Here is a 26,048-nt window from a genome sequence, read left to right on the forward strand (position 1 = left end):
CCTGCTGAAGCCCCTCAAGTGGACTCTTTCCAATATGCTAGGGGATAATAAGGTTCCTGCCGAGGAGGTGCTCGTGGCCTTGGAGCTTCTTAAGGTGGGTACTCAGAAGCAAGAGGTCTGGGTGTCATCTGGAGTGATGGCAGGACCCTCCACGTTCCTTGGGTTGCTTGGGTGAATGGTTAGAAAAAGAACGGATCTTTTTTACACAGTGACAGAGTTGATAACTGAGTTTATCTAACCTCCCTTTTGCTGTACTTTGTAGTATTTAGTTGTTAGTTGGACCTGTACATTTCAAGGGTGAGCCTCTGTCTAGGAATTGTCAGTTAACACACAGTTGATTCTTTTCCGTATTTGTAGGGGTTAATGATAAACTAAAGTTTAGAAAATGCTTTGCCTTCTGTGGTTTATGTACAAAAATTTCTGAGGACCTTAGACTTTCAGCTTTGCCTTCCCCTAAATCAGCGAACTGGGCTCAGATGTCCTTCTTTCGTACTTACTTACCTCCATCAAAGAAGCCACCAGGCCCTTGATCCCTTCGTGCTCTCCTGGTCACTCCGCTTCCTCCTGGCCTGCCTTCCGTCCGCAGCCCAGAGCATGCAGCTGATGCTTGACTGCTTCCCTTATCAACACCCTCGGGTGCCTCTGCAGCTTTCGGGCCACACCAGAGACACCAGCAAATCAGCCACCTTAAATCAGCCCCATGGTCCACCATCCCTGCCAGAGAAAATCGCTGTATCGCCAAGCCTGGGGCCCCTTTCAAGGTCCCCAGCTTTAGGAGGGCCCTGGGAGCCACTCGGCAGCCCAGTGTTCCTGTCCCCTCCCCGGCCCTCCCACACGCCTTGCATTCTCTGCAGTCACTGCACTGAGAAGGTAGAATCCCCTTAGTCTTCCCTTCAGCTGTCTGTCCTCCCACCTCCAGTTTGACTTCCTCTGAGCCCTGCTTTCTCCCCAAGCTCAGAGGATGAAGTGTCCTTCCTGTGTTCCACGTGTGCTCGCGAGTCTGTCCCTACCCTTTGTGGCATCTGTGACCCTCCAGATCTGTGTATTCCTTTGCCCTGTCTGTCGGTGCTCTGCTTCTTCAGCCTCTAAACCCACTCTGGTTTTCCCATCTCAGGATGACTCCTTGTGGGACCTGGGGCCCCTCCTAGTCACCGCTCTGTCTCTCCTTCTCAGCCAAGCTTTGTTGTCCCCACGTCCTCACCTCCACACACCCTTTAGCCCAGGGCACACCTGCTTCACCCCCATCATTCCACCCGATTGCTGTGGGCGAGGTTATAGGGACCTTAAGTGTGTGCGTGTGTGTTTATAAAGTTGACTGAACACCAGGTGGCAGAATTAGACTCGGAGACAGTGGTTATTTTTGAAACTCACAGACCAAGCCCAACCTCAGGGCCCTTGCATAGCCCTGGAAGCTTCCACACTGCTGGATGCAGGTCGGAATCCACCGCCCCCGCCCCATGAGAAGCTCCAGTTTCCCCTCACCTCCACAGACACCCCCCAGCACCACCCTTCGGCCTGGGGAGCAGGTCTCCAAAATCTACCAGCTCTCTCTGTCCCCCGGGAGTTTTGACTGAGCAGCATGCATTTTCTTCAGGGGAACACCTCTCCCCCTTTGCGCTGCACCCCCTCCCCTCCCAGGGCCCTGACCTCCAGGACCTCTGGGACTCAGCCAAGACTCCACAGAAACCATGGGGTGTTTTAGATGGTTCTGAGCCACCTCCATCCCTCCTTGTGGTCTTTTACCTCCGGTGTTCTCCAGTCTGGAGCAAAGAGAGGTAGATCCATTTATCCCCACAGATGTGATTTTGGACTCAGTCTTTTGAGAGCAAATGCAGTGATGGGGGTGGGAGTGGAATTACATGGATCTTCTAAGAACCAACAACAATTTCTGACAGGAAAGTAGTCTAATCCTATTTAGGTAGAAAGATAAATTTAGCTCTTCAGGGGCATGGACTGTTGAATCTGTACCCAGCTTACATCACTAAATAGGACACTTAACACTTATTCCCTTTCGGTGACATCTGCTATCAAATATATGGTGACTTCAAAGATATGGTTTTCTCCTGGGTTAGAGACTTGTTTTCATGTGTGAAAATAAAGGGTCTTATCTGGATATTTTTATAAAACAAAAAAGCCTGTTTCTGCAGTAAATTGATTTTCCCAAGTCTAAACACAGAAAGCAGCCAGCAACTTTTAATTTTATTTGAAAAAAATACCAAAAAGTAAAAATTGCCCATAGATTTTGCTATTTAAAAATTTAAAGAAAGAAATTAAAGTTTCCTTTCTATTCATCCCATTCCCATCCCTTCCAGCTTGTATCTGTAAAAACACACACATCTTCTCTTATTGAGCCTATTATATTACTTTCCATTGTATCTTCTTGTTGGCATTTAATACTTCCTGGAAATCTTATTTACTTGTTTACTTATCTACTATATAAGCTGTCTCCCCTACCAGAAGGAGAAGTTCCATGGGCTCTGGGAACAGTGCCTGGTACATAGTAGAGAGTCAGTAAATATTAGTTAAGTAAATAAATGAATATACACATACATACATATGTATATACATACACTCCGTTTTTTTTCCAGAAATGGAATCTGCTTTCACCTATTGGTCTGCAACCTCCTTTTTTTGTATTTTTCACCTTAGTATATCATGAGCATCTTTCCAGGTCCCTTCACAATATAGATCTACTTCCTTCTTTTGGATGGCTGCAGAATAATCTAGAGACACGCCACAGTTTATGCAGTAGTTACCAAATGGGTATTTGAGTCATTCCAGTTTCTCCCTACTGCAAAAAGATTCTCTGACAGCCTCGTGCCTACATGTATGTACTTCTCCTTTTATTTTTATGGAATTGATTTCTAGAAATGCATATGTACATTTTAAATTTTAACAGAAATTGCCAAATTACTTTTCAAAAGTCTGTATAAATTTACACTTTGATGAAGATTGCATTAAAGTGTCCAGTCTCTTCACATCCTTGCCAGCACTGGATAACAGCAATCTTTCAAATTTTGCCAATTTGATGAACAAAAATGATACTTCCTATTTGTGATTTGAGCATCTTTTCACCTATCTACTGGCCATTTACATATTCCTTTCTGTGAATTGCCTCTTTATATCCTTTGCCTGTTTTTATTGTGGATTCTTTGTCTTTTATATTAATTTGTAGGGACAGATAGATATATAATATATTTAGTATTAGGGATGTTAATATTGTTTCCCAGTCTCTTGTTTGCTTTTCATTTTTATTTATGATGTCTTTTTTTTTTTTTTTTTTTTTTTTTTTTCTTTTGCGGTACACGGGCCTCTCACTGTTGTGGCCTCTCCCGTTGCGGAGCACAGGCTCCGGACGCGCAGGCTCAGCGGCCATGGCTCACGGGCCCAGCCGCTCCGTGGCATGTGGGATCTTCCTGGACCGGGGCACGAGCCCGTGTCCCCTGCATCGGCAGGCAGACTCTCAACCACTGCGCCACCAGGGAAGCCCATGATGTCTTTTACTATATAAACATTTTTATATTTCTGCAGTCAGAGTTCTCAACGTTTCCTTTATGGCTCTTGAATTTCTGCTCCTGCTTAGGAAGGCATCCTCTACTTCAAAGTTATCCAATTTTTTAAATATTTTCTTCGAAGTATTTTATACTTTCATTTTCTCAATTTCAGTTTTAATAATTCGGTATGTAGTTTTGTCTGTGTGGTAGAGAAAAACTGTTTTCTTCTAAATGAGTAGCCAGCTGTCTTAACATCATTTGTTACTGTTGTGTACCATTAATGTATGTGTGTGTGGACAGCACACCGTTCTTACTACAGTAGCTTTGTAGTAAATGTTTTTATCTGACAGCGCAGTCAGATCTAATGAAAGCTCTAGTTTCTGTCTTATCAGACTCTTCTGCTGCCTTGGATACTGTTGACCACTCACTCCTTAAAATTTTCCGTTACCTTGACCTTGTTGTCACTACAGTGCAGGCTCTCCTTGGTTCTCCCCAAGCAGTTTCTGGATCGCTTTTGTGAGTTCCTTCATCTCCTGAACGTTTTGAACGTTGGTCTTCCTTCAGCTTATTACTTTGCTATCTGCATTTTCTTGGGTAACTCATTTATACTTGCGATTTTAATTACCTTCTATATGCTGAGGACTTTCAGATTAATATATCTCCTGTCCTGGCGTCTCCTTCGAGCTTCAGATTTATTTTATTTTTTTTTTTTTTTTCGTTTTTTTTTCTTGGTTATTAGGTAATGTATTGTTCAGCCTCCATGGTTTGTATTATTTACAGATTTTTTCCTGTAATGATATCTAGTCTCATAGCGTTGTGGTCGGAAAAGACGCTTGATACAATTTCAGTTTTCTTAAATTTACCAAGGCTTGAATTGTGACCCAAGGTATGATCTCTCCTGGAGAATGTTCCTTGAGCACTTGAGAAGAAAGTGTATTCTGTTGTATTTGGATGGAATGTCCTATAAATATCAATTAAGTCCATCTTGTTTAATGTATCATTTAAATCTTGTGTTTCCTTATTTATTTTCATTTTGGATGATCTGTCCATTGGTGAAAGTGGGGTGTAAAAGTCACCTACTATGATTGTGTTACTGTCGATTTCCCCTTTTATGGATGTTACTATTTGCCTTATGTATTGAGGTGCTCCTATGTTGGGTGCATAAATATTTACAATTGTTGTAGCTTCTTCTTGGATTGATCCCTTGATCATTATGTAGTGTCCTTCCTTGTCTCTTTTATTAGTCTTTATTTTAAAGTCTATTTTGTCTGATATGATAATTGCTACTCCAGATTTCTCTTGATTTCCATTGCATAGAATATCTTTTTCCATCACCTCACTTTCAGGCTGTATGTGTCCCTTGGTCTGAAGTGGATCTCTTGTAGACAGCTTATATATGGGTCTTGTTTTTGTATCCATTCAGCCAATCTATGTCTTTTGGTTGGAGCATTTAATCCATTTACATTTAAGGTAATCATCGATATGTATGTTCCTATTACCATTTTCTTAATTGTTTTGGGTTTGTTATTGTAGGTCTTTTCCTTCTCTTGTGTTTCCTGCCGAGAGAAGTTCCTTTAGCATTTGTTGTAAAGCTGGTTTGATGGTGCTGAATTCTCTTAGCTTTTTCTTGTCTGTAAAGGTTTTAATTTCTCCATCAAATCTGAATGAGATCCTTGTTGGGTAGAGTAATCTTGGTTGTAGGTTTTTCCCCTTCATCACTTTAAGTATGTCCTGCCACTCCCTTCTGGCTTGCAGAATTTCTTCTGAAAGATCAGCTGTTAACATTATGGGGATTCCCTTGTATGTTGTTGGTTGTTTTCCCTTGTAGCTTTTAATATTTTTTCTTTGTATTTAATTTTTGATAGTTTGATTAATATGTGTCTTGGCATGTTTCTCTTTGGATTTATCCTGTATGGGACTCTCTGTGCTTCTTGGACTTGATTAACTATTTCCTTTCCCATATTAGGGAAGTTTTCAACTATAATCTCTTCAAATATTTTCTCAGTCCCTTTGTTTTTCTCTTCTTCTTCTGGTGAAGTCCTGGCTGGAAGGGCAAGCACACATCTGGCTCCCAATATATTACGTACCTCATTTCATCTGTGTTCCCCAGACTTTCCTCCGAGGTTTAAAAAAACACAAATCCTTTTTCCTTTTCCAAAGCTGAAGACAGGGTCGGTGCTCCCCTGCTCTTGCCGTGTGATTGTGGATCTGAGGCACGGGGTCAGGGCTCTCCGGGTTCCGTGGGCAGCGATCAGGGCCCGCAAGCACCTTTCACTTTCCCTGCAGGAGAAGGCTGAGGAGGTGTATCGTCTGTATCAGAACTCCCCTCTCTCCTCGCACCCTGTGGTGGCCCTGTCGGAGCTGAGCACCCTCTGTGCGGGCTCCTGTCTGGATGAGAGGACCTTCTACTTGGTGTTGCTGCAGCTGCAGAAAGAGAAGCGAGTCACCGTCCTTGAGCAGAATGGGGAGAAGGTATGGAAACTCGCTGTTCCTTCCCTGCCTCACCGAGCACTTGTTCAGTGTGTACTGACATGCCCGCCAGCATCCCTGCCTGGTGATTTCTCAGCATTTGGGGTCGGGGCAGCAGTAATTTGTCCCTGTCCCTCAGATTGTGAAGTTTGCCCGGGGCCCACATGCCAAGGTCTCTCCTGTCAACGACGTAGATGTCGGGGTTTACCAGCTGATGCAGAGCGAACAGCTGCTGTCGCGCAAGGTGGAGTCCTTATCCCAGGAAGCAGAGAGGTAACTCCCCCTGAGCTGAGCACCCCTGACCTCCACCCTGGCCCTTAGAGATGGTGTCCGTGGGCGCTTAAAAAAAAAAAAGGTTATTTATTTATTTATTTATTTTCACTAATTGTGAAAGTACTGACTGTTCAGTGCAGCCATCATGGAAAGCACAGACTATCACAAAGGAGAAAAAAATGAATTCCTCCCCCAAAGAGTACAGCTTTTAACACTGTGTTTATGCTCTTCCATGCCAGTATCCATTTAACCAGTGTTTATTGAGCTAGGCCTTGTCTTGGGGACTTGGGGATAGAGTAGTGAAGGAGACAGGTCTCTGCCTTCCAGGGGTCTTGCTGAGGGACCTCTGCTCTTCCCCTCCAGTGACTGTGCAAGGCGTCCCTGCTAAAGGCACATTATAACTTCTCCACAAAGTAGAGTATGTAGACATGGAATTAGAATGTGCTTGTTCACGCCCTCTTACAGTGGGAGAAACCCCATGTTGTGGGAAGGCCAGCATCATTGGTGGTGTTAGGAAGTCATTCCCTACCTCCTGGCTCCCAGGATAGGAATTTGTCTTCAGGGTGCCTCGTCAGCATGTTTGCACACCGCCCCCCCACCGCCCGCCCCGCCCCCGCTGTGGGTGAAACAGCTTTTCCTTGGTCCTTTGCCTTTCCCACAGGCAGACCCGCCCAGCCCGCATCTCAGCTTGCTGCAGGGGTTTGGCAGTGGGCTGTTGGGCATCGTTTTTCTGGCCATTGGGTAGAATGAATTTGATCTTCAGATTTGAAAGTACCTTCACTAAAAGTGCTACTCTTGGGGACACTTCAGGACCCTGCCACACACACCCTCGGGCCTCGTCATCTTGAGCTGTCCCTTTGTTCATAGGTATAAAGAAGAAGCCCGCCGGGCATGCCGAGCAGGAAAGAAGCAGCTGGTGAGTTCTCTCTCTTCCCCCCACAGCTGTGTACCTGTGCCCACAGCGAGAGGAGCCCCAGTTCAGGGAGCGACCTTCTCGAGGGGAACAGTCTGCGGGTGGCCCAGACACCACCACAGCTTGTTTTACAAACCTGGGGTGGTCTTATCATCTGGGAAGGGCTCTCTTTCTCTAGCCCTTTGGCCTGCCCGGTCTGACCCTGACCATGACCATGTCTCCACACCCCGCCCCCCCAGGCCCTGAGGTCTCTCAAGGCCAAGCAGCGGACGGAGAAGCGCATCGAAGCCCTGCATGCCAAGCTGGACACTGTTCAAGGCATCCTGGACCGGATCTATGCCTCACAGACAGATCAGATGGTAGCCACTGCCCCTCTGCCCCAGTGCTTGGCTGGTCTCTGCGGTGTCAGCCGCTCATCCCCTCCGCTGTGGCTTTGCTGTTTGGAGGAGGCCTGGGTTCTTTCAGGATATGCTTGGGACTGCCTTTGCCTCTCCCATTGGGCAGTTTTGGCCTCAGTGGACATGGGGTGAATCATGCATGGGTGGGGAAAAAAAAACCCACAAAGCTTTCTTTTGGAGATGAAATAGTATTGTCTGTATTTTGCCCAGTGTTCTTTATCTGCACTGATAACTTGGCCTTCTCTTTAGGTTTTCAATGCGTATCAGGCTGGGGTAGGAGCACTGAAACTGTCCATGAAGGATGTCACGGTGGAGAAGGCAGAGAGCCTTGTGGATCAGATCCAAGAGGTACAGGAGCGGGTGGGAGGACACACCTACACAAGGCAGTTCCTGAGGACAGGAGTGACTTCGTCTTTCCCAGACTGTTTACCTTGTGAACTTCAGGACGCTTTCCTTGATTCTCCAGTGGGGCAGCATTACTTTGTAACCCTGAACACTGAGACCCAAAGACCATTCAGAGTTCAAGGCGTTGTGCTTTTCTCTTACAGCTGTGTGACACCCAGGACGAAGTTTCTCAGACTCTGGCTGGTGGGGTAACCAACGGCTTAGGTGAGTTGACATGGTGATTCTGCCTTCTTTCCTCTCTAAGATGACTTTAGCTCCTTGTGCTGTGATAGATTTGGCCATGGACCTGCTTTTTTTGGTGCAGGCGGGGCTGGCCCACCCTCCCCTCTCTCTGGGGCTTCTCCACAGGAGTAAGGAGAAGGAATTGGCATTTCCTCCTTGATAGGCTGTGCTAACGACCTCTTGGTGCTCTGGCATCCCTTACTCCCTAGGCCTCTTCAAGGGCAAGGAGAAGCAGGGTCCATTCCATGGTGTTAGCAAAATACACCTCCTTGATGACTTAGCTCTGTGTATGGAAAAAGCATATCTGCTTGAAGGTATCCTCTGCCTCCCAACTCACACGATTTTTTAAATAAACCTTCAAGGAGGCCTGGGCATCTTTTGTAAAGCCGAGCTGGGTTTGTAGTCCTCAATCCTTGACTCAGTAATGCGTTTCCTCCCTGGACTTTATGTGTCCTTATGTCGTCTTTTCTTTCCAGACTTTGACAGTGAGGAACTGGAGAAGGAATTGGACATCCTCCTTCAGGACACCACCAAAGAACCTTCGGATCTGCCCGACAACCCCCAGGAGACGTTTTATACCAACAGTGTGCCTAACCCTAGGATCTCGGACGCTGAACTTGAAGCTGAACTTGAGAAACTGTCCTTATCAGAGGGAGGTACGGAGCTGTATTCCCAGGGCTGCTGGTGGGCTTGTGGTCCTCTGGCTGATAGTAGCGAGGCTTGAGGTTAACGTGTCCCAGCCCCATTGCCCAATCTGCCAGGGTACCAAAGCCGGGTGAGGGAGTTGTGGGCTCATTATTCAGACTTGGTCCCTTAAACACTGGGATGCTTTCATCTCAGAGATCTACCTGGTATAGAGTTCAGTCATTTCTTCTCCTTGCAGGTTTGGTCCCAAGCAGTAAATCTCCAAAAAGACAACTGGAACCGACTCTATAAAGCCATTGTAGGACCCTCAAGTGAAGGACCCTCGTGTCAAAGAGAGACCAGGCTTGTGTGTGTGTACATAGTTATTTATACGAGAAACTCTCGGAATGTGTTGGAAAGAGGAGGAAGGACAACCACTCTGATGTATCTGGATGCTGCCACTTACTACGGGACAGATAGAATTTCTGGAAGCGTGCTCGCGAGGCATGCTGCCAGCTGGGCTCATGGCCCTGCATTCTCATCTTCATAGTGCCACAGTTTATACAGTTCTGTGTTTGCCCTGTCATCTTTCATAGCCTGCGGCTCCTGCCATGGGCTCAGTTAGGTTTGTCTTCCCCCACCAGCTTTGTTCCAGCCAGCGAAGGCGAAAGACTCGTGCAGCTTTGCCAAATCAAAATCTGTCCTCGTCCCCCACCCTCACTGTGTTTAGAGGAGTTTATTCTGTCCATAGGTCCGTTACACAGCGCTTCCCAGCCCCTCTCTGTTTCCATTGGTAGCGAGAGGAAGGAGAATCAAACAGCTGCCACGTTATGGAGAAACACACAGTGTGAAAGGTTCCCCCCTGGGGTTCAGATTCTCCAGGTGCTCAGAAGGAGAGGTAACCCCTGAGTGGCTCAAGAGTCGTGACGGTTGGAGAGGGGCCTTGTGGGATTGGTGGCCCCTGCCGCCTCTTCCATCTTATGCAAAAGAAGATCTGCTGACTGGAGAAATGGTTACTCTTGGTCTTTTGAACTTGACGAGGAGAAGCCCAGGTGACTACAGAGCCCTGGGTGTCCAAACCCCATATGCTTTCTTAAAAAGGCATCATCTTTGCCCTGCCCCCGTGGTGAATAAATTAAATATAACTTAAATACATAAATCAGAAGAAGCCGCACAACAGCACACCTCCCCTTCTTGAGCCTGGCAGACGACAGCAGGTTATTTGAATTTCAGAAGCATGTTACATTGTAGCCCACCACTCGGGGCAGGGGACCTGAGCCAGGATGTGCAATAGAAGCAGAAGACGGTGTCCTCGGCCACGTCTGCTGTGTGCTTCCCCGGTCCTGCGCTGCCCCCGGCCCCACCTCCTGAAGGCCCGTCCTCTAGTTCCTTTGGCGAGTGGGGGAGGATGGCGGAGGGGGACAGGCAGGAGAGGGCCTGAGTGCGCTGGCAGCAGGGAGAAGAAAGACAGCAGCCACACTGCCGCTCTGCTGCGCAGTCCCAGACGCCTGCCTGGCCCTCGGCCCTGCCCCTCCTGCTTAGGGTGACGGAGAACAGAGGGGAGGAATTTGCTCCAGGCCAGGAGCACAAATCACTGTTCAACAAGTTTCTCTCCCTCTCGGCCTTGGGAAACTGAGATGTTGGGGGTGAAGAGAAACAATCACTATTTTTTTCTTTTTTTATCTGGTAAATAATTAAAAGAAAAACCCTGAGCGCCTCGTCCTCGTCTCTTTCTTAGGTTGTATAAAGTGCCTTGTCCCTTCCTGCATCCCCACCCTCACCTCCAGCATACATACACGGGTTCTTTCACTGACGCCACCAGGAGAAGGCTGACCGGCTTCCTAGCGGGAGTCCCTAGCTGCTGGGAAAGTGGTCAGCCTACCTGATGGCTCTCACGCCGATGCTGTTATTAAATGGCCTCTTGTTTAAGAATGTGTCATCATTTTCCTTACTCTGCCTTTCCCTCTTCCCTCTAGATGACCCACTTTCCTCGGCCCGTGTGATCGTACCATATTTTAGTCTGGCACCAGTATTTACTCAGCGCCTGTTACATGCGTGGGGTTTGCCGTCCATGGTGGGAGACAGGTTTTGAGCCTGCGAGCAGAGCTAGAACAGGTTAGAAGATCTGCCGCAGCACTTGGTACGTTAGCAGGTGAACCAACCAGGAAAAGGCGTCTGGAGGAGCCAGGGGCAGAGACGGTCTGAACAGAACAGAGTGAAGATAGGCCGGGGTGGGGGGTGGGGGCGGTGGCAGGGGGAGGGGGGATGTAGTAGGGAACCCTCTCCGCCCCCAAAAGTGTAAGTGCCTGGACTTGGAGCCTCTTATCTGCTCTCCTGTTACTCTCTCTCGCTGACCTGAGCTGATAAGGAGTCCTTGCTTCAATGTTTCATCCTGGTTCTTTGCTGTGAAACAGGAAATTAAGAGTTTGAGCCTGGGTTTGGATCAGAGTGAGGACGAGCCGCCGTCTGGTGGTGGCTGCATTTTCGGCATTGGATTCCCGTGTGGGGCCTGGGTCTGGCCTCAGGATTCTCTCCTCTTGAAGGAGTTGACTCGGTTTAATAAGGGAGCTGGTGAGTTTTCTTCTTTGTGGAGAGAGATCAGGCCCAGATGAATCAGGTTCAGATGCTGTCCTATTGGCAGTGAAGTTCCCTATGGGGTCCAGATACACAGCAAGGACATTCGGGGAACAACTATTTCAAGTTAAGGGCTCAGGGAGGGCTTCATTGAAGAGACGACGGCCAAGCTCTCATTCCCCTTGAAATTTCCTTGGGTTTTTAAAATCGTGTCAAGCAATCTACAAGTTTTAGAATATCATATATCCTTAATTCCACTGAGATCAAGTAGGGAGAGAAAATGTAGCTAATCAGGTAGGGACTGGTCCTGATGCAGGTCAGGAAACTTGGTTCCAATTCTCAACTCTGCCACTAACTGGTGGCTTTGGAAACACGGGGCCTCTCGTTTCTCATTCATAAAGAGACGCAGACAGACAAGGTGATCTGGAAATTCTGATGGTCTTAGGGTCCTTCTGAGCAGTCTGCTTCTCCCTTCTCTTGAATCCTTGCTGCCTTGTGACGGGAGTCAGGGCAGTGCCACAGCAAAGCCAAGCCTGGAAAGGTGGTTGGAGAGTCCCCAGTCCCTGCCCGCTGGGGACATGAATGTGGTGTGTGGAGGGCAGGTGGGGGTGGGAGGAAGGAGACGGGCTCAGCCTCAGAGTCTGCTGGGCCTCCCAGAAAGCGGCTCTTAGCCAGAACCCTGTGGCTGTGCGGGCTCCGAGGTCGAGCACCCTGTTGTGAGAGGGCCCAGGAAGGGTGAAACTGCTGTGATTATCACTGCCTGCCCAAAGGGCAGAGAGAGTGTCCAAGGTTGAGCAGACCCCGGGAAGAGGTCAGGATATTCTGGTTCAATCTGCTGGCACTGTCGTCAAGGCCATTGGAAAAGACAGAGAGCTACCAAAGCTGTTCAGAAGGGTGAGGCCACTGACAGAGCTGCTCACGCACAGGAATCCAAAAGCGGCCTGGCTTTGGGGTTGACGGGGGAGTTTGGCAACTCTCTTTTCTTTTGAAGTATTTCACTGTTTTCTCTGCCAACATCTCATTTTACTCAAGTTCCAGCTACTCTTTGGGGAAAGTGTGGTTCCTTTCCTCCTCCTGCACAGAAACAATAGACACCCGAGCATGAGAGCTGGAAGGAGTCTCAGCCACTGGTGGCAAAGCCTCCGTTTCACAGATGAAGACACGGAAGCTTTGGTGACTCGCCCAAGGCACAGGAGTTCACAGGGGAACTTAGGACTGCTGTCTTCCGCGTTGGTAGTCTCTCAGTACACGAGGCTCCTCTTAAAGCAGGCTCTCAAAAACCATATAACCCCAAAGTACACTAGTTCCTGTGGTCGGTGGTGGGTGGGTGGTAGTCGGGTGTGTCAGTGCTTTGAGCTGGCAGCTCAGCTTCCTCTGGCTGTCAGTGCTGTGATTACACAGACTTCTGTGTGTAGAAAGCCACCTCCTAAATGGCTGGCCCGTTTTCAGTTTTTAGGGAAACCAGGACAGTCTTCACACTGTTCCTTTGCTGATATGCACCATAACGGTAATCTTTCTTGACTGGTATTTTATAGCAGGCACATCAACTGTGCAGAAAAAAATTGCAGCTCTGGGCTGCCTTGTATTTCCTGAAGGAGCCAGACTTAGGGCCCTTGTGAGATAACCAGTGCTGTGATTAGGTGACATGATACCCCCAAGGTACCCCCAAAGCATGTTGTGAACTGCAGGACGGATCAAACCTCAGCTAGTGGATTCCCATCCCTCTGCACAGTGTAATGAGTGTAGGCCTGCTTATTGGGCTAGCCTAGGATAATAATGGGCTAGCCTAGGATAACAGAAATGTATTTAGATTATACATGTTGGAAGAGAATTCAGCCACACAAAAATACCATGCTGCAGTTCTCGACCCAGGAAAGTTAAAAATTAACAAACTCAAGGGACTTGCCTGGTGGTGCAGTGGTTAAGACTCCTAGCTCCCAATGCAGGGGGCCTGTGTTCGATCCCAGGTCAGGGAACTAGATCCCACATGCATGCTGCAACTGAGAGTTCACATGCCACAACTAAGGAGCCAGTGAGCCGCAACTAAGGAGCCCGCCTGCTGCAACTAAGACCAGCGCGACCAAATAAATAAATAAAATTTAAAAACAAAACACAAACTCAAGTGATGTGCCTATTACATGTGAGCTAACAGATCAGAGGAGGAAAGAAAGAAGCTTTAGTTTGGGGCCCTGCCTTTCAGGAACTTAAAGTCAGAGGAAGGGTGTCTTAGTCAGTGCAGGCTGCTATAACAAAATGCCATAGACTGAGTGACTTACAAGCAACAGCAATTTATTTCGTATAGTTCTGGAGGCTGGAAGTAGGATATCAGGGTGCCAGCAGGGTCTGCTTCTGGTGAAGGCCAGCCCTCTTCTGGGTTGCAAATGGCCCCCTTCTCATATCCTCACATGATGGAAAGAGGGCAAGGGAGCTGTCTGGCATCTCCTTTACAAGGGCACTAATCCCATTCATGAGGGCTCCACCCTAACGGCCTGATTACTGCCTCCCAAAGGCCTTACCTCCTAATACCATTACATTGGGGGTTAGGATTTCAACATATGAATTTGGGGAAGACACAAACGTTCAGTCTATAGCAAAGAGTAATTCCAAGGTATTAGCACAATGAAGGATTAGTATAGCACTAGGAATTTGTAGAGCAGGGGTTGGATGGGTTGGGAAGAGAATGCCCAATCTTGGACTCTGGTTCCTATTTTAATGCAATAATAAAAAAAAAATGAACAGTGACTAACATTTATTGGGTGCTCACTGTCTGCTGGACACTACAGGTTGGGCTCTTCAGAAGCAGGCCTGGAGACAGAGTTTGGGGTATCAGGGTCACCACCTGTGAAGGAAAAGGGGAAGAAGCACGATTAGGGGGAAGAGCTCATTCTACAGTGCAGGCCCCCTAAACTCTTGGTCACACTGGTGGAAAATTCTAGAGCAAGTATTGTCCATGAATGTCCCGTATCAAGCAGAAACAGCTAGGCCTTTATCCATCCCTACCCTTCTCCCTCAGTCATCAGATACTCCTGGCAAGGGCCTGACCTCAGCTTGGTGGTTCTCTGCAGCTGGGGCAGCCTAGAAGGAGCTGACAGCTGGCTGGGAGGCTGTTGACCGCACTCCCTGCAGCTGGGCAGCAAATCCTTGAAGGGCTCCCTGGATAGTGCATCTCCATGACGCTCTGGCTGTGCTAAGATCTTTGAATGTATTTAATCTTTCCAATGAGACAGGTACTGTTACTTCACAAATGAGTTAACAGAGGCTTAGAAATGGTAAATAGGGCTTCCCTGGTGGCGCAGTGTTTGAGAATCTACCCTGCTAATGCAGGGGACACGGGTTCGAGCCCTGGTCTGGGAGGATCCCATATGCCACGGAGCAACTAGGCCCGTAAGCCACAACTACTGAGCCTACGCGTCTGGAGCCTGTGCTCCGCAGCAAGAGAGGCCGCGATAGTGAGAGGCCCGCACACCGCGATGAAGAGTGGCCCCCGCTTGCCACAACTAGAGAAAGCCCTCGCACAGAAATGAAGACCCAACACAGCCAAAAATAAAATAAATAAATAAATAAAAAGCCAAGCATTTGAAGCCCTTTAAAAAAATAAAATTAATTAATTAATTAAAAAAAGAAATGGTAGGTAATTTGTCCAGGGTTACCAGTGGATGATTGTGGTTGTGATTTATAATAAGAAATATATATGTGGCCTTTGTCCCTGTTTCTGGCACAGAGCTCCTAAAACCCTTGGAATTTCCTAAGCAATGAGAACAAAAAAGATGTCTTGATGTTTATAAAAACCTCTTTCAGCCATACCTGAGTTTATGTTAATGAGGTGACCAACCACGTGATAAGAACATTCATTCTCCCCCACCCCCGCCCCAACCCCCAGAGAAGGGAGAGGGGCTAGAGGTTGAGTTCAATCAGCAATGGCCAATGATCTAATCAATACTGCCTAGGTACTGAAGCCTCCATAAAATCCCAAAAAGATTCAGACAGCTTCCAGGTTGGGTAACCAAAATGCTTTCACATGCCACCACATGGGGCCCCAAATTCCACAAGGATAGAAGCGCCTTTGTTTGAGACCTCACCCTATGTATCTCCCCATCTGGCTGTGGATTCATATTCTTTAATAGCTTTTTGTAATAAACCAGAGCAGGTTTCCTGAGTTCTGTGAGCTGCCCTAGAAAATTAATTGAACCCAAAGAGGGAGTGTGGGAATCTCTGATTTATAGCCAGTCTGTCAGAAGTATAGGTAACAACCTGGACTTGTGATTGGCATCTGAAGCTGGGTGGGGGAGGTCATTCTTGTGGGACTGAGCCCTTAACCTCTGGGATCTGATGCCATCTCCCAGTAGATACTATTAGCACGGAGTTGAATTGTAGGACACCCAGCAGGTGTCCAAGAATTGCTTGATGGTGTGGGGAAAACTCCCCACATCCCTACACAGTGCAGTTGGGTACAGAACCCCTTTTAATGATGGAGAGAGGCTTTAGCTGTGGGCGAATCTAATTTTTGCATTCTTCCTTTCCTTTCCTCTTTTTTCTGCTCTAGTCCCAATTAGGGCAAGAGTTGGCTGTGATTCTGATCATCCTACCAGATTTATGAAGTGCACACACATACCACGTTGTTTCTTGAAACTGCAGCTTTTCTGCAAGTTTCATATGAATAATTCCCTTTGATTGTAGGAGAGGACTGGAAGAGAAACTTCCAGAAACCAGAACCGAATTTGTTTTTGTTTTTGTTTACCAGGAACACCAACTAGAGCTTCTGGGGTTGGGGCCCTTTATAGAATGGACCCAAATCTCAGCTGTCTTTACCAGTTTCCAGGATTAGAAGCGAGCTGCTGGCATCGTCCTGGGCATTAATGAGAGGATGACGGGGGAAGAGGTGAGATTCCTTAGCGCCCTGTTCTGATTCTCTGTCACTGATACTGCATACGGGGTTCTCTGGCGTCAGGCTCCCCCAGGCCCCTCCCTCGTCTCAAAACACCGCTGTAGCAAGAGAACATTTTTTCTGGTCCTCCAGACTCCAGCGAGGAGCCATGGTGGGAAGAGGTGATCCTTCTAGAAAAAAAGCCTCCAAAGTCGGAGTTATGCTCACTGTCGCTCTTGTCCAGTCTCTAGTCGGTGGGGTGCCCGTGAGGCTGGTAGGGGGCAGGCACTCGGGGAGGCGGGAAAGGGGCGAGGGCTCGGGAAGGGGCGGGGACTCGGGGAGGGGTCGCGGAGGGGCCTGGAGCGCGCGCAGTTAGCCCTCTGGGAGAGCCGATCCCGTCCCTACTGGCGCTTACTCTGCGACGCAGGCTCGGCGCAGGAGCGGAGCTCAGCTCTGGGTCACCGGACCCCCGGGAAAGGAGGTGCGAGCGAATCCTGCGCTCCAGAGGAAGTGGGCGTGTGGGTACCCGACCGCGGGGCTCTGGAGCGGGGCGCGTGTCTCGTTTTGCTGCGAACGTTGGATGCCAGACGCGGGGAATCATCGGTCAGAAAAGTCTCCGGAGTCGGGTCTCCGGAGTCGGGTCCTCGGGGGAAGGCGACCGAGCAAGACGGAAAGTCCGCCCTTATCGGATCCTTGCGCCCCCGGTCGGGCCCTGCCTCTCCCCCATAACGCTTCCCTCTCCAGCCGTTTCTTGCGCCCAGGCCTTTCATGTCCCCACGTCGGTCCCTGGCGCAGACTCTGGGCCCTTACTGGGCCCGTACTGGCGTCTTCCTCGACGTTGGGAGGAGTACGGGAACCACGGACCAAGACCTCCCTGCTCCCTTCACCGGGTAAAGTCCAGGACGTCCTAGTCTTTGCGCTGTGCAAGGACCTCCTCCAACAGCGGGATCCTGCCAGGGGCACCTCTTCAGCGCAGGGAGAAGGACCCTGCAGGAAGCCGGGGGTGCATTTGGTTGATTTTAAGGGAGAAGGCTGGTGCCTCCGTCCTGGCCTCACGACCTGGCCTTTGTTCCAAATCTCGGCCCTGCTCGGAAGCCTCCAGAACTCCCGGCCAGGAAGCCTTCACGGCGGCACCAGAGGTGACCAAGGCCCTAGTCCAGCATAGGGCAGAGCAGGGGTGAGGCAGGTACGCTACGCCTTGGCTTCAGTGCGGGGCTCCTCTGATTTCTCACCTGTACGCTGCTGAGAAACGTCCTGGTGTGTGCTGGCGTCCTGCACTTTTGCCACCAGCGTGCACAAAAGGTCATCTTGGACCTCCTGGTGGCTCTGCTGGTGATGCCTTGGAAAGTGGCAACCCAGGCAGCTGGCTGCTAGCCCTTTGGGGACTTGTGTGACATCTGACTGGCCTTTGGCATCATGTGCTCCACCACCTTTATCCTGCACTTGTGCCTCAGCAGACCAGCCCCTTCAACTACCAGCAGCATGTGACCCGCAGGGCTGCTTTGGTGGCCGTTGCGGTGACTGAAGGTGACACTTCAGTTTTCCTATCCTTCATCCCTGGCAAATGGAGCAGCTAGCATAGGGCAGAGCCCAGCCTGACAGTACAGAGCTCCCTGTCTGGGTTCAAAGATGTACCCCGAGCCTCAGCTTCACCTGTGCAGTAGCCTGCTCAATGATGGTCATAGTGGTAGCAGGCTGAGGGCCCTCGGAGCCAGGCTGTGTGTGGACAGCGGGGGCCCATACTCAGCCAGGACCCACGGTCACTTGATTAACATTGTGACATCCTCCCTTCCCCTCATAGGGTAGGGGTTGGGCAAACAGGATGGAGTGGCCCTTTCTGATTTTGCCTAGAAATTGTGTTGGGTGGTAGAGAAAGGTCACCACCTAAGGCCGGCAGCAGGACCTGTGATTTTGTGGCCCTGGACCCTGGGGTCCGTGGCTAGAGGAGATCAGGAGAGCCTTTGATCTGGTTCTTTTGGAGCTGGAGTTCCTAGAATGCCTCACCTGTATGCAGGGGGTCCCATCTCCACCAGCCTTATACCGTGCTAGGTGCTTTACGTGGGTTAACCTCATTATGGATTAATTCATCTTTGAGGCCTCAGTGAGGCCAGAGCTCTTATCCCCATTTCACAGATGAAGAAACTAAAACAGAGAGATGGTTAACCAATTTGCTTAGAGTCACACAGCTAACAAGTAATCAAACCAGTATTCGAACGGATAGTCTGACCCCAGTACTTGCCCTGATGACCACTACGCTATGCTAGGCTAATGGGAGGAGGGAGAGCTTGGGATGGAATGCCTATCTCTTTTTGGCTATTTTAATAAATTACTTAGGACTTGCTTGCTTCTTATGTGTTTATGGAGGCATTTACTCATTCTGTACAAAATACAGTCGTATGTGTCCTCAGTCTGGCTTTTCTGTTGTTCCACGGGCAGAGATGCATGTTTGCTGTCACTGCGGTGGGTGGGTGTTTGGAGCCACCCTCATTCTCACTGGGGACAACTGTGGGCTGGCTTTCTGTGTGTGCAGGGATGGGCCAGCGTGACCCAGTGCAGGCAGGAGACGAGAGATCCGGGTTCTGGCTCCATCACTGTAGGGCGGTGTGGCGTAAGGAAAGATCCAATGGAATAATTATTTCTGTTTAGCCTGCCTCAAAGGGAGGTGTTGCAAAGAAATGGGAACTTTGTAAATGCTTTTTGAAAGTATCAAGTGCTACATAAATGAAAGGCATCATGAAGGTGGGGTTCTCCAGACTGCCTCCTCTGGAATCAGGGCCACTTCCCCCAGGTGGCTGAGCCATTGGTCTTCTGAAACCTCAGTCTCAAACACAAATCAGGTGTCTGCCCTGCTGTGGCCTGACCCCCTCCCTACTTGGGTGTTTGAGCTGGGCTCTGGAAGGGGAGGAAAGGTTGAACTGGCACTGCCATTTATTAGCTGTTTGAGCTTGGGCAAGTCACTTAACCTCTCTAATGTCTTCATCTATAAAATGAGGATGACAACTGTACTACCACATAGCACTGTTGTGAGCAATGAGTTAAATTATGCAAAGGGTGCATAATTTAACTGCCTGGGGCCTGGTACAGAGTGAGCCAATTCAACACGTGTTAGCTCTCAGACCCTTATATACGCCTTGTTGTCCTCCAGACAGGTCCATCCAGGGCCCTTCTGAGTTCATTGTGGAACTCTCCTATCTTGCCGGCGGGCGACTGTGTGGGATGTCCTAAGAGATGTGTAAAGCAGTTTGTATTTTGTTTTGTTTCACGTAGTGCTTGTATCTGGATAGACCTTCACATGCTTCTCTATACCTCTCTGTGTCTGTGCCCCTCTGCAGTGTTTTGCTGATACACATTAGATTAAAAATAAACACCAGGATCCTCATAGTCAAATATTGACTAATAAATTATGTAAAGACATTTTAAAGAATTAAGCAAATAAGAGTCTAGATTTTCATTAGAAATTCTTAATTTTCACCCAGTTCTCTTAGGACAGATCATCTGCAATCTATTGCAAATTCACTTGTAAGGGTGGGCTGGGCTGGATCATGTGACTGTCCTTTATAAAAAAATATTATACATTTTTCCTGTCTTCCTTTTCGTTTTTTGCTTTATATCTTTATTAAGGCAAAGAGACACAATTTTTCTTTTGCTATCCTTTACCTCTTTTTCTTTGTTTGTACTTTATGTTGGATAGAGTTTTTATATTATTATTATTTTCCTGTGATAATTTGAAAGCTACAGATTATATTTCTAGTCTTTCAGTGATTACCTTCAAATTTTTAGCATATGGATTTAACTATACATTTTTCTAACAAATTCTAAAATTCTTCCTTATCTCTCTCTTTTCCCTTTCAAGCTATGCATTGAATACCACTCCCTGCCCATCTTTTTATTGTTGGCTTCAGTTTGGCTTGAGAAAAATAAATGTTTTATTATGGCAGATTTCAACCATACACAATAATGAGGAGAATAGGGCACCTATCACCCAGTTTCAATAATGATCAGCGTTTTGCCAATCTTGTTTCACCTGTAATACCTCACTTCTCCCCTCCCCAACATATTTTAAAGCAAATCTAAGACATCATGCCATTTCATCCATACACACTTTAGTATGAAAAAACAGATGAAAAACGTAACTACAGTAACAATAAATACACCGGAAAAGTAAGAACAGTCCTTCATATCGTCTAGTACCCAGGGCTGTATTCAGATTTCCCTGACTTTATCAAACATGTCCAATAGTAAATTGGTTTGTCCGAATCTGGCTCTACAAAGGCCCATCTCTTGCATTTGATTGACAAGTCTTTTCTTAGCATTAGTAGTTCTTTTGTTTTCTTGGGTTTTTTTTTTTTTTCATGTATTAGAGTTTTGGTTTGTAAAGTTCTTTTGTGGGTGGTTTTTCCTCTTTCTTTGAGCTCACTCATCCTTGCCTGGTGTTTCTGTGCTTGCCTCCACCCCTGCCCCAGGACACTCAGTTAAGAACCAGGTTTTTTCTTGGCAGCTAAGAGCCATGTCGTTATTGGGGATACCATTGACCCAGTTGGCTAGCACTGGCGCTTACTCTGCGACGCAGGCTCGGCGCAGGAGCGGAGCTCAGCTCTGGGTCACCGGACCCCCGGGAAAGGAGGTGCGAGCGAATCCTGCGCTCCAGAGGAAGTGGGCGTGTGGGTACCCGACCGCGGGGCTCTGGAGCGGGGCGCGTGTCTCGTTTTGCTGCGAACGTTGGATGCCAGACGCGGGGAATCATCGGTCAGAAAAGTCTCCGGAGTCGGGTCTCCGGAGTCGGGTCCTCGGGGGAAGGCGACCGAGCAAGACGGAAAGTCCGCCCTTATCGGATCCTTGCGCCCCCGGTCGGGCCCTGCCTCTCCCCCATAACGCTTCCCTCTCCAGCCGTTTCTTGCGCCCAGGCCTTTCATGTCCCCACGTCGGTCCCTGGCGCAGACTCTGGGCCCTTACTGGGCCCGTACTGGCGTCTTCCTCGACGTTGGGAGGAGTACGGGAACCACGGACCAAGACCTCCCTGCTCCCTTCACCGGGTAAAGTCCAGGACGTCCTAGTCTTTGCGCTGTGCAAGGACCTCCTCCAACAGCGGGATCCTGCCAGGGGCACCTCTTCAGCGCAGGGAGAAGGACCCTGCAGGAAGCCGGGGGTGCATTTGGTTGATTTTAAGGGAGAAGGCTGGTGCCTCCGTCCTGGCCTCACGACCTGGCCTTTGTTCCAAATCTCGGCCCTGCTCGGAAGCCTCCAGAACTCCCGGCCAGGAAGCCTTCACGGCGGCACCAGAGGTGACCAAGGCCCTAGTCCAGCATAGGGCAGAGCAGGGGTGAGGCAGGTACGCTACGCCTTGGCTTCAGTGCGGGGCTCCTCTGATTTCTCACCTGTACGCTGCTGAGAAACGTCCTGGTGTGTGCTGGCGTCCTGCACTTTTGCCACCAGCGTGCACAAAAGGTCATCTTGGACCTCCTGGTGGCTCTGCTGGTGATGCCTTGGAAAGTGGCAACCCAGGCAGCTGGCTGCTAGCCCTTTGGGGACTTGTGTGACATCTGACTGGCCTTTGGCATCATGTGCTCCACCACCTTTATCCTGCACTTGTGCCTCAGCAGACCAGCCCCTTCAACTACCAGCAGCATGTGACCCGCAGGGCTGCTTTGGTGGCCGTTGCGGTGACTGAAGGTGACACTTCAGTTTTCCTATCCTTCATCCCTGGCAAATGGAGCAGCTAGCATAGGGCAGAGCCCAGCCTGACAGTACAGAGCTCCCTGTCTGGGTTCAAAGATGTACCCCGAGCCTCAGCTTCACCTGTGCAGTAGCCTGCTCAATGATGGTCATAGTGGTAGCAGGCTGAGGGCCCTCGGAGCCAGGCTGTGTGTGGACAGCGGGGGCCCATACTCAGCCAGGACCCACGGTCACTTGATTAACATTGTGACATCCTCCCTTCCCCTCATAGGGTAGGGGTTGGGCAAACAGGATGGAGTGGCCCTTTCTGATTTTGCCTAGAAATTGTGTTGGGTGGTAGAGAAAGGTCACCACCTAAGGCCGGCAGCAGGACCTGTGATTTTGTGGCCCTGGACCCTGGGGTCCGTGGCTAGAGGAGATCAGGAGAGCCTTTGATCTGGTTCTTTTGGAGCTGGAGTTCCTAGAATGCCTCACCTGTATGCAGGGGGTCCCATCTCCACCAGCCTTATACCGTGCTAGGTGCTTTACGTGGGTTAACCTCATTATGGATTAATTCATCTTTGAGGCCTCAGTGAGGCCAGAGCTCTTATCCCCATTTCACAGATGAAGAAACTAAAACAGAGAGATGGTTAACCAATTTGCTTAGAGTCACACAGCTAACAAGTAATCAAACCAGTATTCGAACGGATAGTCTGACCCCAGTACTTGCCCTGATGACCACTACGCTATGCTAGGCTAATGGGAGGAGGGAGAGCTTGGGATGGAATGCCTATCTCTTTTTGGCTATTTTAATAAATTACTTAGGACTTGCTTGCTTCTTATGTGTTTATGGAGGCATTTACTCATTCTGTACAAAATACAGTCGTATGTGTCCTCAGTCTGGCTTTTCTGTTGTTCCACGGGCAGAGATGCATGTTTGCTGTCACTGCGGTGGGTGGGTGTTTGGAGCCACCCTCATTCTCACTGGGGACAACTGTGGGCTGGCTTTCTGTGTGTGCAGGGATGGGCCAGCGTGACCCAGTGCAGGCAGGAGACGAGAGATCCGGGTTCTGGCTCCATCACTGTAGGGCGGTGTGGCGTAAGGAAAGATCCAATGGAATAATTATTTCTGTTTAGCCTGCCTCAAAGGGAGGTGTTGCAAAGAAATGGGAACTTTGTAAATGCTTTTTGAAAGTATCAAGTGCTACATAAATGAAAGGCATCATGAAGGTGGGGTTCTCCAGACTGCCTCCTCTGGAATCAGGGCCACTTCCCCCAGGTGGCTGAGCCATTGGTCTTCTGAAACCTCAGTCTCAAACACAAATCAGGTGTCTGCCCTGCTGTGGCCTGACCCCCTCCCTACTTGGGTGTTTGAGCTGGGCTCTGGAAGGGGAGGAAAGGTTGAACTGGCACTGCCATTTATTAGCTGTTTGAGCTTGGGCAAGTCACTTAACCTCTCTAATGTCTTCATCTATAAAATGAGGATGACAACTGTACTACCACATAGCACTGTTGTGAGCAATGAGTTAAATTATGCAAAGGGTGCATAATTTAACTGCCTGGGGCCTGGTACAGAGTGAGCCAATTCAACACGTGTTAGCTCTCAGACCCTTATATACGCCTTGTTGTCCTCCAGACAGGTCCATCCAGGGCCCTTCTGAGTTCATTGTGGAACTCTCCTATCTTGCCGGCGGGCGACTGTGTGGGATGTCCTAAGAGATGTGTAAAGCAGTTTGTATTTTGTTTTGTTTCACGTAGTGCTTGTATCTGGATAGACCTTCACATGCTTCTCTATACCTCTCTGTGTCTGTGCCCCTCTGCAGTGTTTTGCTGATACACATTAGATTAAAAATAAACACCAGGATCCTCATAGTCAAATATTGACTAATAAATTATGTAAAGACATTTTAAAGAATTAAGCAAATAAGAGTCTAGATTTTCATTAGAAATTCTTAATTTTCACCCAGTTCTCTTAGGACAGATCATCTGCAATCTATTGCAAATTCACTTGTAAGGGTGGGCTGGGCTGGATCATGTGACTGTCCTTTATAAAAAAATATTATACATTTTTCCTGTCTTCCTTTTCGTTTTTTGCTTTATATCTTTATTAAGGCAAAGAGACACAATTTTTCTTTTGCTATCCTTTACCTCTTTTTCTTTGTTTGTACTTTATGTTGGATAGAGTTTTTATATTATTATTATTTTCCTGTGATAATTTGAAAGCTACAGATTATATTTCTAGTCTTTCAGTGATTACCTTCAAATTTTTAGCATATGGATTTAACTATACATTTTTCTAACAAATTCTAAAATTCTTCCTTATCTCTCTCTTTTCCCTTTCAAGCTATGCATTGAATACCACTCCCTGCCCATCTTTTTATTGTTGGCTTCAGTTTGGCTTGAGAAAAATAAATGTTTTATTATGGCAGATTTCAACCATACACAATAATGAGGAGAATAGGGCACCTATCACCCAGTTTCAATAATGATCAGCGTTTTGCCAATCTTGTTTCACCTGTAATACCTCACTTCTCCCCTCCCCAACATATTTTAAAGCAAATCTAAGACATCATGCCATTTCATCCATACACACTTTAGTATGAAAAAACAGATGAAAAACGTAACTACAGTAACAATAAATACACCGGAAAAGTAAGAACAGTCCTTCATATCGTCTAGTACCCAGGGCTGTATTCAGATTTCCCTGACTTTATCAAACATGTCCAATAGTAAATTGGTTTGTCCGAATCTGGCTCTACAAAGGCCCATCTCTTGCATTTGATTGACAAGTCTTTTCTTAGCATTAGTAGTTCTTTTGTTTTCTTGGGTTTTTTTTTTTTTTCATGTATTAGAGTTTTGGTTTGTAAAGTTCTTTTGTGGGTGGTTTTTCCTCTTTCTTTGAGCTCACTCATCCTTGCCTGGTGTTTCTGTGCTTGCCTCCACCCCTGCCCCAGGACACTCAGTTAAGAACCAGGTTTTTTCTTGGCAGCTAAGAGCCATGTCGTTATTGGGGATACCATTGACCCAGTTGGCTAGCAGGTGGCTTGCCCGAGGAATTCTTCACAAGGCAACATCTTTGGTCTTTTACCTTCTGGAAGAAAGCCATAGATAGCTCCTTGGGGTGGTCAAATGTAGCTTTATTCTGTGTAACTGCATAAATGGGGACACTCCCCCTTTATCCCTAGCTTTAAGTGGTTGGGTGGCTTTGACCACCTCCTCGCATGGGGCACTTTTATTCCTTTTTAATCCACATGGACTGAAACCCCAGAGGCCTCTGCTGGTTTCCAGACCAGAGCCCAGCTGGCTCGTAGCCTTAGCCACGAGCACGAGCATTCCCTGCATGCCATTTATCTTGGCATCTCTTGGTAACCTCCACCCACAAGTGGAGGCCTTCGTGCTGATACTTTTTTTTCTGTTCAGCCTCCAAGTTATCTGAAGAGGGTGTGGTGGAAACTGGGTTCATGGGCAGCCTTCCTCTGAGAGCTTTGTTTCTGAGTCTCTCTGAATGTGCTGAAGTCCTCTCTCACGGCCCAGCTCTCAAGAGGTGTGGGTATGGCTTGTGTCCTGGGTTTTTGGTTGGTTCCTTCATTTTGGGGAGAGATGGCTACTCTGCTGAGAAAGTTGGGCCTTTGTTTTCTAAGTAGCAAGCATATCCTTCCAGGTCGTGTGTGGTCCATAGCTGCTAGGTGGTCTTGCCTCTCAGCCTCACCCTAACCCTAACCGCCCATCATGGAAGCCTGGTCAGATACATGGTACCATTGTGTGCCCCCTCAGCGTCCTCTCAGGTCTAATTCCACTTCAGTTAAGCCAGTGTGGAGTGTGGGTGGGGCTGGTGGAGTCAGAATCCAAATGGGTGTCCCTATTCTTCCTGCTGCCTTTTGCCCTCTACACCCCCAGGGGCCGGATGCCCCTCCAGGCCGGAGGCTGGGGCAGGGGACCTGTTAGGCCTTCAGAATCTCTTCTTACAACGAGGGCTGAAAAGGAGACTCATGACTCACCTCCTTGAGGTCTCTTTGCACTTGGTGTTGTCTTTATTCTAGGTCCTTTTTATTCTTTTTTTTTTTTTTTTTTTTTTGAGTATGCGGGCCTCTCACTGCTGTGGCCTCTCCCCTTGCGGAGCACAGGCTCCGGACGCGCAGGCTCAGCGGCCATGGCTCACG

At 48.3% G+C, this 26,048-nt stretch overlaps 2 protein-coding genes across 2 annotated transcripts in view; both read left to right on the forward strand.

Annotated features, from left to right (window-relative positions):
- CHMP7 (charged multivesicular body protein 7) overlaps window positions 1-9,110 on the forward strand; it is an 11,482-nt gene extending 2,372 nt beyond the window's left edge. The window contains exons 3-11 of the mRNA XM_007458810.1: window positions 1-94; window positions 5,781-5,966; window positions 6,103-6,236; window positions 7,104-7,152; window positions 7,389-7,508; window positions 7,797-7,895; window positions 8,096-8,156; window positions 8,651-8,830; window positions 9,058-9,110. Of these exons, the coding sequence (XP_007458872.1) occupies window positions 1-94; window positions 5,781-5,966; window positions 6,103-6,236; window positions 7,104-7,152; window positions 7,389-7,508; window positions 7,797-7,895; window positions 8,096-8,156; window positions 8,651-8,830; window positions 9,058-9,110 (976 nt within the window). The remainder of the gene's footprint in view (window positions 95-5,780; window positions 5,967-6,102; window positions 6,237-7,103; window positions 7,153-7,388; window positions 7,509-7,796; window positions 7,896-8,095; window positions 8,157-8,650; window positions 8,831-9,057) is intronic.
- Window positions 9,111-16,236: 7,126 nt separating this feature from the next.
- The window catches only part of R3HCC1 (R3H domain and coiled-coil containing 1), a 19,950-nt gene continuing 10,138 nt past the window's right edge, over window positions 16,237-26,048 (forward strand). Inside the window, exons 1-5 of the mRNA XM_007458827.1 lie at window positions 16,237-16,251; window positions 16,998-17,126; window positions 17,694-17,763; window positions 20,807-20,901; window positions 21,141-21,269. Of these exons, the coding sequence (XP_007458889.1) occupies window positions 16,237-16,251; window positions 16,998-17,126; window positions 17,694-17,763; window positions 20,807-20,901; window positions 21,141-21,269 (438 nt within the window). The remainder of the gene's footprint in view (window positions 16,252-16,997; window positions 17,127-17,693; window positions 17,764-20,806; window positions 20,902-21,140; window positions 21,270-26,048) is intronic.

This window comes from Lipotes vexillifer, unplaced genomic scaffold, assembly GCF_000442215.2.
Source record: "Lipotes vexillifer unplaced genomic scaffold, Lipotes_vexillifer_v1.1 scaffold484, whole genome shotgun sequence".
Classification (NCBI taxonomy): Eukaryota; Metazoa; Chordata; class Mammalia; order Artiodactyla; family Lipotidae; genus Lipotes; species Lipotes vexillifer.